General features: G+C 48.9%; 1 protein-coding gene and 1 long non-coding RNA gene across 3 annotated transcripts in view; one reads left to right on the forward strand and one right to left on the reverse strand.

Annotated features, from left to right (window-relative positions):
- Window positions 1-7842, reverse strand: part of LOC140499142 (uncharacterized) — a 30305-nt gene extending 22463 nt beyond the window's left edge. The window contains exon 1 of the long non-coding RNA XR_011965289.1: window positions 7577-7842. This is a non-coding gene — a long non-coding RNA (uncharacterized lncRNA). The remainder of the gene's footprint in view (window positions 1-7576) is intronic.
- Window positions 7843-8730: 888 nt separating this feature from the next.
- FOXN4 (forkhead box N4) overlaps window positions 8731-15149 on the forward strand; it is a 31231-nt gene continuing 24812 nt past the window's right edge. Inside the window, exons 1-2 of one of the 2 annotated variants that reach the window (XM_072600178.1) lie at window positions 8731-8970; window positions 10549-10634. In XM_072600178.1, coding sequence (XP_072456279.1) covers window positions 10552-10634 — 83 coding nt within the window. In that variant the 5' untranslated portion in view covers window positions 8731-8970; window positions 10549-10551. Of the gene's footprint in view, window positions 8971-9322; window positions 9425-10548; window positions 10635-15149 lie in introns of those variants that run through there. The other variant, XM_072600177.1, reaches the window with a different exon arrangement.

A 15149-nucleotide genomic window follows, 5' to 3' on the forward strand; every position in this document is an offset into this window, starting at 1 on the left:
CTTATTTTATTAAATAAAAGGTATTATTCCTATTACATATTATGGTCTTTCTATAAAATTTAACCTGCGACAAGAGAAAGAGTATACATGACTCTAAAATCATGTCTAATCACCCAAGGAGATGAATGTTTTCATCTATGCTTCATGGAAAGGATCAAAATAAACCTGAAGCTTTTTTCTGATAGGTTTTAATAAATACTATTTGTTTCCTATTTCCTTATTTCCCCAATTATAAGTCTTTATGGTAGGTGAAAATATCTTTTATCCATAGCCCAAGTCATTGAAGAGTCTAGAGACTAAGAATGACACCAGGAGAGATTTGGATTCAGTTGAAGGGAAAGTGTCCTAACCACTAGACCTGTCCAAAAAGCAGGGTTCATCGTGAAGAAGGGGAAGGTTTGGAAGTATTTACAGGTTTCTGGAGATGGGCAAGCCCACTCAGGTTGGATGACCACTTGTCACCTGTCACGATTTGGACAGGAAGTTGAACTTCCTGAGGTCACTTCCAACTGGTCAGCTATTTAGAAGAAAGCATGCATGCAGTTGTCCACACCTGTTCTTTCCTCGTTTACCCCTGGAATTAAATTTGAGTCCTCTTGAAGGGTCAAAATATGTGGTATAAGACCAAGAAAACCATTCTCCCTAGTGAAGTATCTTCGCTATTTCCAGGCTAAGGGTCCTAAGGATCAGAAAATACTGCAATTTCCTCACTACTCCTTCATCCTGCTGGGACAGAAGTGGTTTCCTTTCTCCCCAGAAGCCACTGTCTCCTCTACCTCCCCCATAAGACTGTGAGCCCCTTGGGGGCAAAGACTATTTTTTGGCCACGTTTGTATCCTCAAAGCTTAACACTGGCATATACTAGGCTCGTAGTAAATGTTTGTTGACTTAATTGTCAACACTTACTCTACTGGAGGAATGCCACTGGCTGGGCCCGCACAAGCCAAACCAATGCATAAATGTTTTTTTTGAGATCCCTTAGATAATTCTTAGGGGCTGCTCCTCAAAAATGCAAACTCCTATAAAATAAATTCCTTAACCTGCTGGCAGGTCCACTGGTGTGAAAACCTTTTAAATCAGGAAATTCTTAACTTTAACATGTTGACAACTTTGTTTCAATATAATTAGTTTCCTTTGTAATCTTATGTATTTTATTTTATGCAATGAAAAATATTTTGTGAAAAGGGGTCCCTAAGTTTCATCACACTGCCAAAGGGGTCCAAGACACAAAGCCAGTTAAGAACAGGGACTCTAAATTAAGCATCATGGGCTGATGGGAGGGCGTGCTCTATCCTACATGGTCCAGTTCCCTTTTGTATGTTGTGTTCCTCCTTTAGAAGGTAAGTTCCTAAGCTAGCAGTTTCTGCAATTAGTAAATAACTGCAATAAGATATTAAAAGGTCTAAAAAAACGTTAGCCTATTTTCCCAAAGTAGTGTAATCCTTAATTTACTTTCTTTAGTAATTTACTTTCTAATCCCTTTACTCTGTCATTTCCTGTTTAATCCTGCATACAGCTCGTTTGTACATATTTGAATGCCTATAGTCTCCTCCATTAGGGTCTAACCTCCTTGAGGGTAGGGACTGCTTTTTACCTCTTTTTGTATCCACAGCGTTTAGCACAGTGCTTGGAACAGAGTAAGTGTTTCATAAATGCTACTGACTTTTGCTCTTTACACTATGGGAGAAATGGGCTAGAAATGGAGAGAGGAAGGAAAGAGGGAAAGAAGGAAGAGAGGGAGGGAGGGACAAAGGAAGGAAAGAGGGAAGGAAGGGAGGAAAGGAGGGAGGGAGGAAGGAAAGAGGGAAGAAAAAGAGGAAAGGAGGGAGGAAGGAAGGAAGGAAAGAGTTGGGAGAGAGGGAGGGAGGAAGGAAGGCTTAATAGGCACTTTATACAAATTTCTAGTTCATCATATATTTCAGTTATCAAGGAGTTATTTAAAACATACATGGTGATGGGGGGAGGTGGAGGGAAAGAATAAGGAGAGTAGGTAACTCCCAGGTTCTGAATCTGGTTAACTAGAAGGTTAACTAGAAGTGGTATCCTCAACAGAAATATGGAAGTGAGAAAATGTAATATGTTTTAGGGGGAAGGTACTATGCTGAATCTGAGGTGTTTGGCAGGCAGGTCTCATTCATAACCATCTCTCAGGGGAGAGATAAGGGGTCGATGTGCAGATTGGAGAGTCCTATGCATAGATAACTGAATCAAATGAAGCTGATGGTAGATAAAGTTAAAGCCCAGAGCCCAAGGCCTAGAGTTCTGGGATGCACCTATCCAAAGATGAGGGGAAAAGTGATGGATAACTCAGAAAAATAAGGGTCAGAGGGCTGGTAAGACATAGCAGTGTCACCAAAGTCCAGGAAGGACAAGGTACCAAGGAGGGATGTTGTAAAGAGGTTATGAATAATGATGACTGAGAAGGCCACTAGACTGACCAACGACAAGATCAATGATAACTTCAGACAGAGCGGTTTGGGTTGAGGGGTTGGTGTCAGATGCCAGATTAATGATGGGAGACAAATGAGTTGTGAGAATCAAGTCAAGGGAAACTGAGAGCTTTATCCCAAGAGCTTGGCAATGAAAGAGAGAAGAAATATGGGATGTAGTCTGCAGGAATGGTAGAACTGAGCGAAAGGTTTTTTTTTTGTTTTAAATTAGGAAGTGGGGAGATATCAGGACACATTAGCAACAGGAAAGGTGTCAGTGGACACTATAGTATTTGTGCTTTTTTGTCCCGTCCACCTCCTGGCTTTCCAATAGTCTTAGTTAAAGTCTCACCTTCCACAAGAAAACTTTCCTGATCCGTCCTTTATGTGGGCGTCTTCCCACGACTGATTACTTCCAACTCATCCTACATAGAACTTACTTGCACATAGCTGATTGCATGTTGTCTCCCCCATCAGACTCCTTGGAGCTGGGATTGTTTTGTCTTTTCTTTTTGCCTGTCTTTGTATTTCCAGGATTCAGCACAGTACACATAAAAGGTGCCTTGTAATTGCTTCTTTGCTGTTTCTTTCTTGTTATGACTGTTTTATTTGTCATGCTCAATAACTTGGTGTTTATCTTGTTAAGTATCTATAGGTTTTTAAAGCACAGACCTGGTCCTATAGGAAGAAAAGTTTGAAATGGGGGGGGGAACCCACAAATCAACCAAAATTCCTGTCTTGCTGATTTTATAAGCTTGAGAAGCAAATAGAAAGGGAGCACAAAAAGTATGGAACAAAGACAGTAATTTTATATCACATGCAACTGGATGGTAAGAATAGAAGACACATGCTGTTTTACTTTAGTGGGTGGGATTTTAATCACTTCTGCCTCATTGGGGAAGACTTCATGTAAGATGAGGGCCTTTTGTCACACAGAAGATTTCCTCTAACTCAGAGCTCTGATGAATTAGATCAGTCATATTAGGCCCAGGGGAAATCCTGGTGGCAGGACCTCTCATGTGCATCTGCAAGAATCAGGGGGGCAGTTTTTGGACTTTTCCGCCCAGAAACAACTGAGATTGAAAAGCAAAGGAATCAATAAAATTTAAGAGCAAAAAAAGAAATTATGGAGGAAAGGTAGGGTCCAAATATCTAGACTAAGTCACTTAAATATTCACAGGCTAAGAAAAATAACTTTTAAAAACACTTCAACTTATTACAGAAAGGCCATGTGTATATACTAACTTCAAACTAAACAAAAATGTTTCTTTCATTTACCTATGTTTTCTGAAACACAAGAGAATTTATAAATTGGACTCTTTACCTTCTGGATTTTGTGTTGTTTTTTTTTTTTCTTCAGCAAATCAGTTTGAAGATACAGAATCAATCCATCAATGAAACATTTTCAAAATGTAGTTGTAAAATTAGGTAATTCAAGTTCATTTTCAAGCAGTTTGAGAATTAACAGAAGTAAACCAAACCGATTTGCATAGTTATGAATTCTTTAGCCTCTGCCTTATATACAAAGAGCTTGTTTTTCACTATTTACTTCATATAAAAAGTGCCTGCTGCCTGCTCAACTTCAACGATGTTTTTAATGGCAGGCAGAAGAATGGACTGTATGTATGCATGAAGCTGAGATATGTGAAAAGAGGAAATGGAAATCCTGCCTTCGGCAACCTTAATTTAACACTCTTCTTTGGGGAAGTGCAAGGTGGTTTCTTTATTTCTGGAAGAGGAACAGAGTCAGGGATTGCAGGTTCTCTGAGAAGGAAATTCAGTGAACTGGAGCTCAGCCAAAGATCCCAGCCGCACGGTTTCTCCTCCTTGCCGCCACTCTGATGAATGAAAAATGAAACTGTGCCTATCCTGGGAGCCCGGGGTCATTCTCCTGGTTAAACAGATGATGGGAAAAGCTTCCAGGCCATCAGTTAGGATGAGCTACCGTTCACAGTCCTCACTCTACAAGGTAAAACTGCTCCTTTCTCAGTGGTCAGTGAAACACCATCAGAACATGAGACGGACCTGGCCTTTGTGGCTGGAGTTTTGGTTAAATTCAAGACATGGTAGGATTACAATCACACATGTTTCCCAAAATCTCCTTCTCCCCGGCATTATCCAAGGGAGGGTGGCAGATGAACAGAAGCCATGAACAAAAACAGCAGCTTCCAAGCTAGAGAATTTGGGTTATGGGCTACTTCATTATTTTACTTCTCTGGCCTTTTCTTTCCATCTGTAATATCTGATTAAATTAGATGATCTCCAATTTCCTTTCTAGCTCTTAACTTTCTGTGATCCTATGAGGGTTCTGGCATGGCAGAATCAGAGATGGACAGCTAGAAGCTCTATGTACCATACAGCTAATTTAACCCAACACTTTCTACTGATGAGGATATGGCCATGGACTGGGTGGGCACACCCAGACTAACATTTAGGTAGTAAGTACAGAGTTTGATTCCAATGCCAGGCTTTTGATTCCAAATATGGAGCTTTCTACTCTACGACAGAGAGGGAGGACAGGGAAGGCAACAGAATCAGTGCCAACTGATGTAATATAGCAGAAAAAAGTCACTGGATTCACTGGAAGGGACCCAGGATACAGTCCTAAAGCCACTTCCTACTGTCTTACCTTGAAAGTTTCTTCTTCTCATTTGTAAATGCACAGTGCCATGTACAGAGCAGGCACTTCAGAAATGCTTATCTCCTTCCTTTCCTATCTCTTCCCTAAATTGAAGGGAGAGGAGGGGCATTGGACTAGGTTTTCTGTAAGGTCCTTTTCAGCTCCACTTAGGTCTTAAGCTTGTAGGATCAGAACCAGAGTTTATCAAATCTGATTTGCTCATTTTGCAGACAAATAGGCCCAGAGAGCCTCAATCATTTGTTCCAAGTCAGACAATCCATATGGAAAGCATTTATTTAATGCCCAGCAGGTGCAGGGCACCATATTAAGTGTGGAGACATAAAGGCAAAATCAAGGAGCTTCCATGTTGCTAGAGGGTGGAGTACAGGACAAGGACAGCTACAATTTCATTAGCAAGGGGAGCTCCCGGGGGGAAGAAACATTTTCTACCAATTCAGATCCACCGTTAACAATCTTAAAGCAAAGGTTCTTCTCCTTGTTGGTGGCATGGACCCCTCAGACACTCTGGTGAAGGCTATGGAGGGGCCCCTTCTCAGAATCATGTTTTTAAGTGCATAAAATACAGAGGATTGCAAAAAAAAGATTAGAGAAAATAAAGATGTAACTCTTTTCCCATCCCAAGTTCAACTGACCCTTGAAATCTATGTAAGGGTTAAGAATCCACAGCCCTACTCCAGCCCAGGCTTGGAGAGCTGCCAAGGGCACGGAGGGGTTCAGTTCTAGCCCAGTCCCCCGCCAGTGTGTATCACTATCTGAACCTGAATCACGGTCTTTCTGGCTTACATTCTTCTGATCCAGGATGCTGCTTCTAGGAGGAAGAAGCCGCATATACGAGGATAAACTGGACGATTATTTGAGGAGGGATTAAGCACTGAGAAGGAGGCTCGAGCTGAATCCTGAAAGAAGCTAAGGCTTCTAAGCAGCAGAGAGGGAGAGGGGCTGCATCCTGGGAAGGACAGAACTTCAGTGGGATACCAGAGCTATGGAGCTGACTGTCTCCCCAGCCCAGCTTTGCTGCTGCCTTCTGACCTGCAGATTTCCCTTCTCTTCACTGGGTTGTACTAGTCAGTGAGCATTTATTAAGAGCCTTCACGTGCCCAGAACTGGGCTAGATCTTACTCTTGCTTCCTGGTCTAAATACCATGATACAGGAATGTTCTATGCCTGCATCCACACCCACCTGGCTTTTCTGGCTCTCTGCTCCACTACTAGCTCTCTTCCAAAGACCACTCAAAAATGAGTAGAGGAGTAGGGGTGGGGCTGAATTAGTCATTCTCCTAAAACCTGACCAACTGCCCTCTGCCATTCAACCATTCCACTTCCTCCCTTGGGTTCTGCTGACCTCTGACCTTCAAATCCACTCTCCCCTCAGTTCCTGCCCTTATTTAGGGGCTCTCTAAAATACGAGTAGTTTGCAATAAACAATAATAACAATATATTATTATATAGCAATATAATTATCATATTACATGTAAATAAAATGTATGCATGTAGGTACACATATATAGTTTTATATATACATATATGTAACTATATTTTACATGGATTATTTGACTTAAGGCTCACAACAATCCTAGGAGGAAAGTGCTATTGCTATCCCCATTTAACAGACAAGGAAAGGAAGGAACTTAGATACCAAGGTTCCTTCCTGTTCTGTATCTTGTTACAGGAATGTATAGACTGGATTCTGCCAAACCCCTCAATCTAGGCTCCTTGGTGACTAGTCTTTCCCACTCCTCCCACAGGCTCGACTCCATACCTGACTGGTGTGAATATGAACTAGATGCTCCCTTTCTGCTCTCAATACTATGATTTAATAAATTTGATTTAGTCAATATGATTTGATAAATTGATTTAATGCATCTATCTAGCCACTACTATGGACCAGGCAATGGGGATACAAGTACAAAGACCGAAATGATCCCTGCTGGAAAGAAGCTTACCCCAGACATATGTACCTGTTTCCAACGCTCCCCTAGTCTCAGGTTTGCTGGTGACCTACCACCTTCAAGTCTCCACCCCGATGCCCTCAAGATCTCTTGCTCCTATACTTTACTAGATGCTGACCAGGATCCCTTCCTGCTCTAAATCCTATGTGTGACCAAGCAATGTATCTACCTCGCTGGGTTGTTCTGAGAATCAAAAGGGATACATAGTAGCATGGAACTTTGCAAACTTAAAAGCAACATTTGCTATTATTATTAGGTATTAAGATGCATAAAAGTAGCGAATCAAAGCGCTGGACTTAGGAAGCCCAGGATCCAAATCCTGCCTTTGATAACGGCTACAGGCCGCTTCAGCCGTCCCTGCCTCAGTTTCCTCATCTGTAAAAAAGGGGTAATAAGTCCCCGATGTGTAACCCTAAGTAGATCCCGCCCCCCACCTCTCCCTGCCTCACTTTACTTTCTTATCTGGACAAGGGGGATGACACTGCGGGGACCTCGTTTAACAACCCAAAGACGGAACAGGCAGCCCCCTGGGTGCTGGGTTCGGATCCTGCCTCTACCTCGTCCGCAGGCCGGTCAGCTCCTCGGGGCAGGTACCCGGGTCTGCCTTCTTTGCATCCCCGGGGCTGCGCCCCCGGGGGGAATTCGGGGTCGTGGCGGACTCCCAGCGGTGTGACCCTGGGGGGGTCAGTAGCCCCCGCCCCCGGCTCCGGGGACACAAGCACGGCCTGTTAAGGGGGTCATCAGGGCCACACGGGCGCCGGGATAGCCCGGTGACCCCTCCTTTGCCCTCATGGAAGGTTCGCTGGTGACCTGTGACCCCCGGTCGCGGGGCATCGGAGCACACGTGGGCGCGGCCCCTCCCCCCGGGTCCGCTGGCGACCTCTGACCTCCTCCCAGGCTCTCCCCTCCCCCCGGGCCCGCCGCGCTCCACCTTTCCCGCGGAGGAGGAGCGGGCGAGGCGCGGGCCGAGCGGCGCGGAGGAGCAGGAGCCATACCGCCGCGAGGCAGGGGGCGTGGGCTTCCTCCGACCAACGGCTCGGAGCCCCGGCCCACAGCTAGCCGGCCCTCGCAGCCCGCACGCTCTCCGCGATCCGCGGTGGCCGCGCGCCGGACGGGCTCACCCGGGTCTCGCAGGCCGGGGGTGGGGTGGGTGGGTAGAGGCGGCCGTGGTAGCTCCTGCCCTGACGTCCTCCCCCCCCCCCCCCGGGAGCAGGTGGAGGCGTCCAGCTGGAGCGCTCCCCCCTCCCCCCGGACCCTCCAGCCTCGAGCTGGCGCCGGGACCAGCCGGGCTCAGCTCTCTTAAAGGGGCAGGCGCAGGTGGTGCACCTGGGGCCGCGCAACCCCACCCCTTGGGGCGATAAGAATTGAGTCTAGATTTAAAACTGGACAGGAGCTTGGCGATCGTCTCCCCTCCTCCTTCTGGGGCGAGGAAAGTTGGGGCGCCCCGGGAATCTTGGCAACTTTCTGCCTCTGACTATTGCAGCCCCCCCACCCCCCGGCTTCCTGCACCCCCTGAAAGTCCCCAGCGGGTCCTCTTGCCCTCCCCCCTCCCCATCCTTCCCTGGCTCCAGCCCGCTTGGGGAGGGGGAGGGGGAGCGGGGGCGGGGCTGGTCTCCCCCCTCCCGCAAGAAGCTGCTAGCGGGCTCTCGCGGGGGGGAGACGCGGGGGGGGGGGGGAGACCGCTGGGAAATGCGGCGATCCCCTTGACCCTGCCCCGGAGCTGACCCTGCCCAGCACACACACCCCCTCCTGCCCACTGCGCATGCTCCCGGGCTGGACAGCTCCTGAGAGGGAAATTTGAAAACGGTTGGGAGGCCGATCGTGCAAAGCCGGGTCTGCGAGAGCGAGCGCGCGGGGAGCGGGCGGGGAGCGGGCGGGGAGAGCCCAGGGCTTGCCCCGGAGGCCACCGAGGTGCCGCCGCCGCCGCCGCCGCCGCCCAGCTGGCCATCAGGTACAGCCTCTAGCAGCGCCTCTACCCGCATCGCGCCCGCGGGGCAGGTGCGGGAGCGGGCTCCTTTCCTGCTTGGCCAGCCCGGGTGGGCACGGCCCCGGGACGCTGCGAGGCTCGGAGGAGGGCGCTGCCCCTCTCTGCGTGCCCGTCTGGTCCGCGGCTCCCCGGGGAGTCCCTGGAACCGCGCGGCCGCTCCCCAAGCGCGGGGTTGGGGTTTCCTTTGCATTTGCGTTTTCTAGGGGCGCTGCGTTTGCGGGGGGTGTCTGCTGCTGCCCGAACGTGCTCCCCGCCCCCGAGCGCCGCTCCTCCGCAGCGGGGTAGGACTGGCAGTGTTTGCATTTGTCGGGATGGCAACGGCCCCGTGCCTCTAGCCTGCCCTCCCGAGCGGACCGAAGCGGCTCCCTCCGGGTGCTGGGACACTCTACGTGCTAGCCGCGTGTGCCGGGGGTCGCAGGTGGGGGGCGAGGGGCGCAGAGGTGCGGACGGGATGGGCCAGGGAAAGCGGGGCTCCCCTTCTCCGGCTGCTTCGCTTACAACCTGCTTCCCCGCTTTCGGTGTGTCCCCAGCGCTTAGCACCGTGCCGGGGCTAGAGAGGGCCTTAATAAACGCTTTGTGACTTGACTTCTAAAAAGTGGAGTGAGGCCCTGGAACTGGTGGGTGGCGGGCGTCCGGGAGCCCCCAATCCTCCCTCTGTGTGCCTCTCCTCCCTCCCTCCCTCTCTCTTCCCTCTTTTTCTCTCACTTTTCTGTCTCTCTTTTCTGCCTGTCTGTCTCCCTCTTCTCTCTGCTCAGCTCTCCTTCCCCCTCTCCCTCTTCCCTGTCTTCTCTCTCTTCCTTTTCCTCTCTCCCCTTCCCTCTCTCCATCTCCTTCTCTCTTCCCCTCTCTTTCCTCTTTTTCTCTCACTGTTCCTCTTTCGCCTTTCTCTCCTCTCTGCTCTTGTCTCTGCGCTCTCTCCCCCTCCCTTTCCCTCTTTCCTCCCTCTCTCTCTTCCTCTTCTCATCTCTCTCTCTTTTCTTTCTTTTCTCCTCTTTCTCTCCCTGTTCCTCCCTCTTTCCTCCTTCTCTTCTCTCTCCTTTTGTCTCTACTTTCTCTCCCCGTCTCTGCTCCCTGTCTTTCCTCTCCTACCTTTTCTCCTGTCTCCCCTTTATTTTGTCCTCTTCCTCTCTTGCCTCTCGTCTGTTTCTCCCTCTTCTATCTCCCTTATTTTTCACCTTCTCCTTTTCTGTCCTCTCCTCACCCATTTTCCTCTTCTCTCTTTCCTTTTCTTTTTTCTTTCCTTTCCTCATTCCCTCTCTTCTCCTCTTTTCATCTTTTTCTCCTCTCTTTCCCTTCCATTTTCCTTCTCTCTAATTTCCTTCATTCATTATTTCCTGTTTATTCTTTCCACTTTCACCTCTCCTCCTCTTTCCCTTCTTTCCCACTCATCTCCATCTACCCTTTCTCCTCTGTCTCTTCCTGCTCCCTTTCCCCCACACATCCTAAATGCGCTGCCTCTTCCAGATCCATTCTCTTGAACAGCTGAGTTGTTGACCATCTCACTCACCTCTCTAACCAAATTTTTGTCTTTTTCCCCCTAAGGAGATGATAGAAAGTGACATCACAACCACAATGTCAGGAATCCTTAGAAATTCAGGGCACAGTCTTCACCCTTCGCAGGAATACAGGTGAGGGACTATTTTGTTTTTCTTGGAAATTACGTCGGAAAACCTCGGGTTCAGGAATCCTGTCATCCCCTCTCCCCAAGGTGATTTGTTTACGGTGGCTAGCCCGGGAGGTGCGGCTGGGACCTCGGGAGGAGTGGCAGGCTGCGGCATTCAGCCTCCTAAAGGCAGCCTGTTCCTCCCCAAACTGGCTTTTCAGGCTCCTGTGTTCCAGCCCGCCAGAGTCTCCGCTGGTGGGTTACAGAGCGTCCTCCAGACTTCGGGCAATCAGGGCAGACCATGACGTATTGTAGAAAACTTCCCTTGACTGGGGGCTGCTCTGGGGCATCCTTCCCTCCCCAGGGTCTGGGGGCAGCAAAGAAAACTCTGTTGTAATTGGGGTATAGGGGGCAGGCACCCCTGGGAAGTCTTGGTGGGGTTAGCAGGAACCTCCGGAGTCGAGGCGCAAAGGTTCCTCCAAGTGTGTGACTGGGCATCTCCTTGATCTTCAGCCTTCGGCTGGGTGAGAGGAGTGACCAGAGGGCCCTGGGTTCAAATCCTGGCTTAGTTCTTTAGTACTTCTATGAGTTTCATCTGTTTAAACAAACAAACAAGAGGGGGCAGGGCTAGGTGGTGGCTGAGACCTTTTCCCATTGGGTATTGAGTTCAAATCGTGCCTCCAGTACTCACTGCCTGTGAAACCCTTGGACAAATCACAACCTCCTTCAACCTCAGTTTCCTCACCTGGAAAATGGGGATAATCACAGCACCTCCCTTGAAAGGATCAAATGAGATCCTATGTATAAAGAGCTTTGGAAACCTTCCAGAACCATGTGAATGCTAGCTGTTAAATTATCGTTAGTATCATCCCATGACTCTACATTTTGTCTTGTGAAATAGGCATGATGGTATTCTCATTACTCCTCTGTTGAGAAGAAAGGGAGGCTCCACGGAAATAGGAGGCATTTCCCTCTCATCCGCTGAGTGGGCAGTGGGGGTTGGGTTGGGTTGGGGTATTGGATAAGAGATCAGACTTCTCCCCTCCCCCACACAGCTCCCTCCCCACCATCTTCTCTCCACCTCCCTAAAGCTTTGGCCAAAGGGAAGTTAGTGAAGAGAGAGAGAGGGAGGGAGAGAGAGAGAGAGAGAGAGAGAGTGTGTGTGTGTGTACAAAGATGTTTGTACATTAGGGACATGGGGATGGACTCCACCCCATAGACTAACCATGGAGACTTGGAAGGGCCTGGGATACACTCACTTAATGGAAACATCCAACTTCGGGCCTGGGAGAGGACAACCCTAAAGGTTGTCCAGGTATTGAATCAGAGATTATGAGCCCAGGGTCCTCTAGGCCAAGCCCATCCCCCTCCAGAAACTGAACAAAAATGCCTTGGTATAATGGAAAGACCCTAGATTTGGAGACAGTGACCAGGAATTCCTAAGGACTTCCCCTTGCTCTACCTGTGTGATCTTAGACAAGTCTCCTATCCACTCTGGACTCCTGAGATCCCCGGAGCTGGAAGGGCCCTTGGGTCAGCTTGTCTGACATTCCCATTGGACAGAAGAAGAACCCTAGGCAGAGGGAGGATTTGAATCCATGCCTTCTGACTCCAGAGCAAATGAGAAGGTCTTGTGAATCCGGGGTTCTTAACCTGGGGTCTATAAATTTGTTTAAAAAAAATTGATAACCACCTTTCAGAATAATCAGCCTTCATTGTAATCCCAAATACTTCAGTTTATGTAATTAAGTGCATGATTCTGGGAAGGGTTCCTAGAGTTCTCCAGACTGCCCAACACCCCTGAGGGAGATAGATGATCTCCAAGGCTTTTCAGTAAACCACTCCCACAGCCCACCCAACAACATCCTCACAGATTATGGATGAGAGAGCCGAGGCCCAGTTTGGAGGTCTTCCTCTCTCTGGACCCTGGCTGATGTATTCCCTCTTTACAGATGGGTACACTGAGGCCAGGACTGAGGGAATGACTGCCCTAAGTCATCCTGGTGGTGCCTGGCCCTGCTCGGTGGGAGCTGCAGCCCACGCCCCAGACCCTGTGGCTGGAGTGGGCCTCACCTGACCTGGATCCTCTTCCTTCCCCTCAGCCCTGAGAAAGCCCCGGGGATTCCAGGCAGGTCACTGGGGACTGCAGCAGTCCTAGGAGCACCAAGCACTGGCAGATGAATGGACCTGTCAGCTCGAATCAGCTTCCTTTGCTGTCCTGCTATCTGCCCCCGAGGGTCCTGCCCCAGGAGGGGGCGGGGCACCTGGGGTTGCCAATTAGTGGCAGCAGAGCTGGAGCAAGGGCTGGAGGAGGCCTGCCGACTCCCAGCCCAACTCTCTCTGGTCAAGAGCCAAAAGCATTTCTGCCTCGTGTGGGCTTTGGGCCAGAGGAATAATGGATTAGGACAAATCACGGAAGAGAATCAGTAGGGTGGAAGGAGGTGGAGATGAGGAATGCTAGGTGAGAGAAGTCAGAGCAACCGAAGCACCTACAAAGTGCCAGGTGCTGGGGAAGCCCAGAAAGTCCAGAACAGCCCCTGCCCTCAGGGAATGCACAGCCTAATGGGGAAGGGAGGAAGGGGTCTCAGACTGTCAGAGCTACATGAACTGGGAGCTTCAACTCAGCCTCTCAATGGGGAAGGCACTGAGGCCAGAGATCCAGGGAAAGGATGCGCTCAATATCACACAGTAAGTTAGCAGTGACTCAGTGTTCACTTTGGGCCTGGACGCTGAAAACTGGCCATCTGCCCCTGCTTAGATCACTGAGGATAGAACTCCAGGCAAAAGTAAGACCCCTTCCCCTTTGTCTCTCTGTCTCTGTCTCTTTCTGTCTTTCTCTGTCTGTCTCTCTCCTTTCTTCCTCCTCCATCTCTCTTTTTTCTTTCTATCTTTTTGTCTCTGTCTCTCTGTCTTTCTGTCTCTGTCTCTCTCTCTCTCTCCCTCCCTTCTTCCTCCCCATCTCTCTCTCTTTTCTTTCTGTCTCTTTGTCTCTGTCTCTCTATCTCTGTCTCTCTTTCTCTGTCTCTGTCTCTCTTTCTGTCTGTCTGTCTCTCTCTCCCTTTTTCCTCCCCCATCTCTCTCTTTTCTTCTCTGTGTCTTTGTCTCTGTCTCTGTATGTCTCCCCTTTCTCAGAGGTATCTGAGCCCCCCTCCCCTGCCCCAATGAGCAGGGGGTTTGGAGCCACCATACTGAACAGCCACAGGACTGATAGCTTTCCTAAGCTGGGAGAATCTCCAAGCCCTTTATGAGCATGATTATTCCTTGAGTGTCTCTAGTTTTATAGAAGGGAATGTCCTAGACTGCGAGCTCTTTAAGGCTGAATCAGTGCCTTACTCTGTAGGTGCATAGTAGGTGCTTTAAACGGTCAGACTCTCGAAGTTGGAAAAGGCCTTGGAGGCCATGGGGACCTCCCACCAACATTTAGCCAGCAGCTTGATCCTCATGACTCCGTGACATGGGACTTAGTCCAACCTGAATGTAGTTCAACATGTGAATAGTTCACTAACAACATTACAATTGTTTTCAACTGAATTTGTGAGGGAACTCCCAGTGAGGAAACTTTCTCCCTCTAACGTAGATGGGTACCAGTTAGCTCTGTGTCCTTGGTCAAATCGTTTAACTTAGTTTCCTCATCTGTAAAATGAGGGTGATAATACTCCCTTCCAGAGCTGTTGTGAGAATCATGTGAGTTAATTTATGTAAAGTACTTTGCAAACCTTTTAAAGCCCCTTAGAAATGTTTGCTATTACTAGCTAATATTACTAGCCTATGTCTGTGAATCGGTCTCAGTAATAATAGCTAATACTTATCTAACATCTTAAGGCTTTGAAAAGCACTTTACAAATATGGTCTCACTATATCCTCACAACCCCAGGAGGGAGGGGCTATTATCATCCCCATTTTACAGATGAAGAAACTGAGGCAGGCAGAGGTTAACTCAGTTACACAGCTAGTGAGCATCTGAGGTGACCTTCTTGACTCCAGATCCAGTATCCTCTGGGTCACCTAGATGTCCTAAAGTTTACAAACAGTTTCTCAAAGCCAGCACCTGAAGTGCATAATTATTCCATTTAGCTACAGGGAAACTGAGGCTCAGAGAGAGTGGGAGGTCACCCAGCCAGTTACTTCCATAGGAAGCCATTGTGAATGATTGGAATGGAGAGCCACGGTTTGTCTGAGGCCTTGGGGAGGGAGCAGAAGGTCTGGGAGAGGGATCCAGGAGGCCCAGGAGGCAGAGTTCACGCCCAGCTTGGCTGCCTGCCTAGGGGCTCCTGGCCCTGTCCACCAGGGGACAGAAGTATGCCTGTTGATTGCACTTAAGGTGACCATGGGTTCTCGATTCATCCCCAGAGGGTTGGCCATAGAACCCCAGTGAAGAAGGCTAGGAGGCACTTCTGGGCTTCTCCAGATCCTCCCCTTCCTCTGGATAAGAAACTGAGGCCCACAGACTGGAAGGGGTTTATAGGGTCTCTCAGAGGCCCACAGAGTTTCACTGACTCAACCAAAGACACAGAGTTGGTTAAGGGGCAGAGCCTCAATT

The sequence above is a fragment of the Notamacropus eugenii genome, chromosome 4 (assembly GCF_028372415.1).
Source record: "Notamacropus eugenii isolate mMacEug1 chromosome 4, mMacEug1.pri_v2, whole genome shotgun sequence".
NCBI lineage: Eukaryota > Metazoa > Chordata > Mammalia > Diprotodontia > Macropodidae > Notamacropus > Notamacropus eugenii.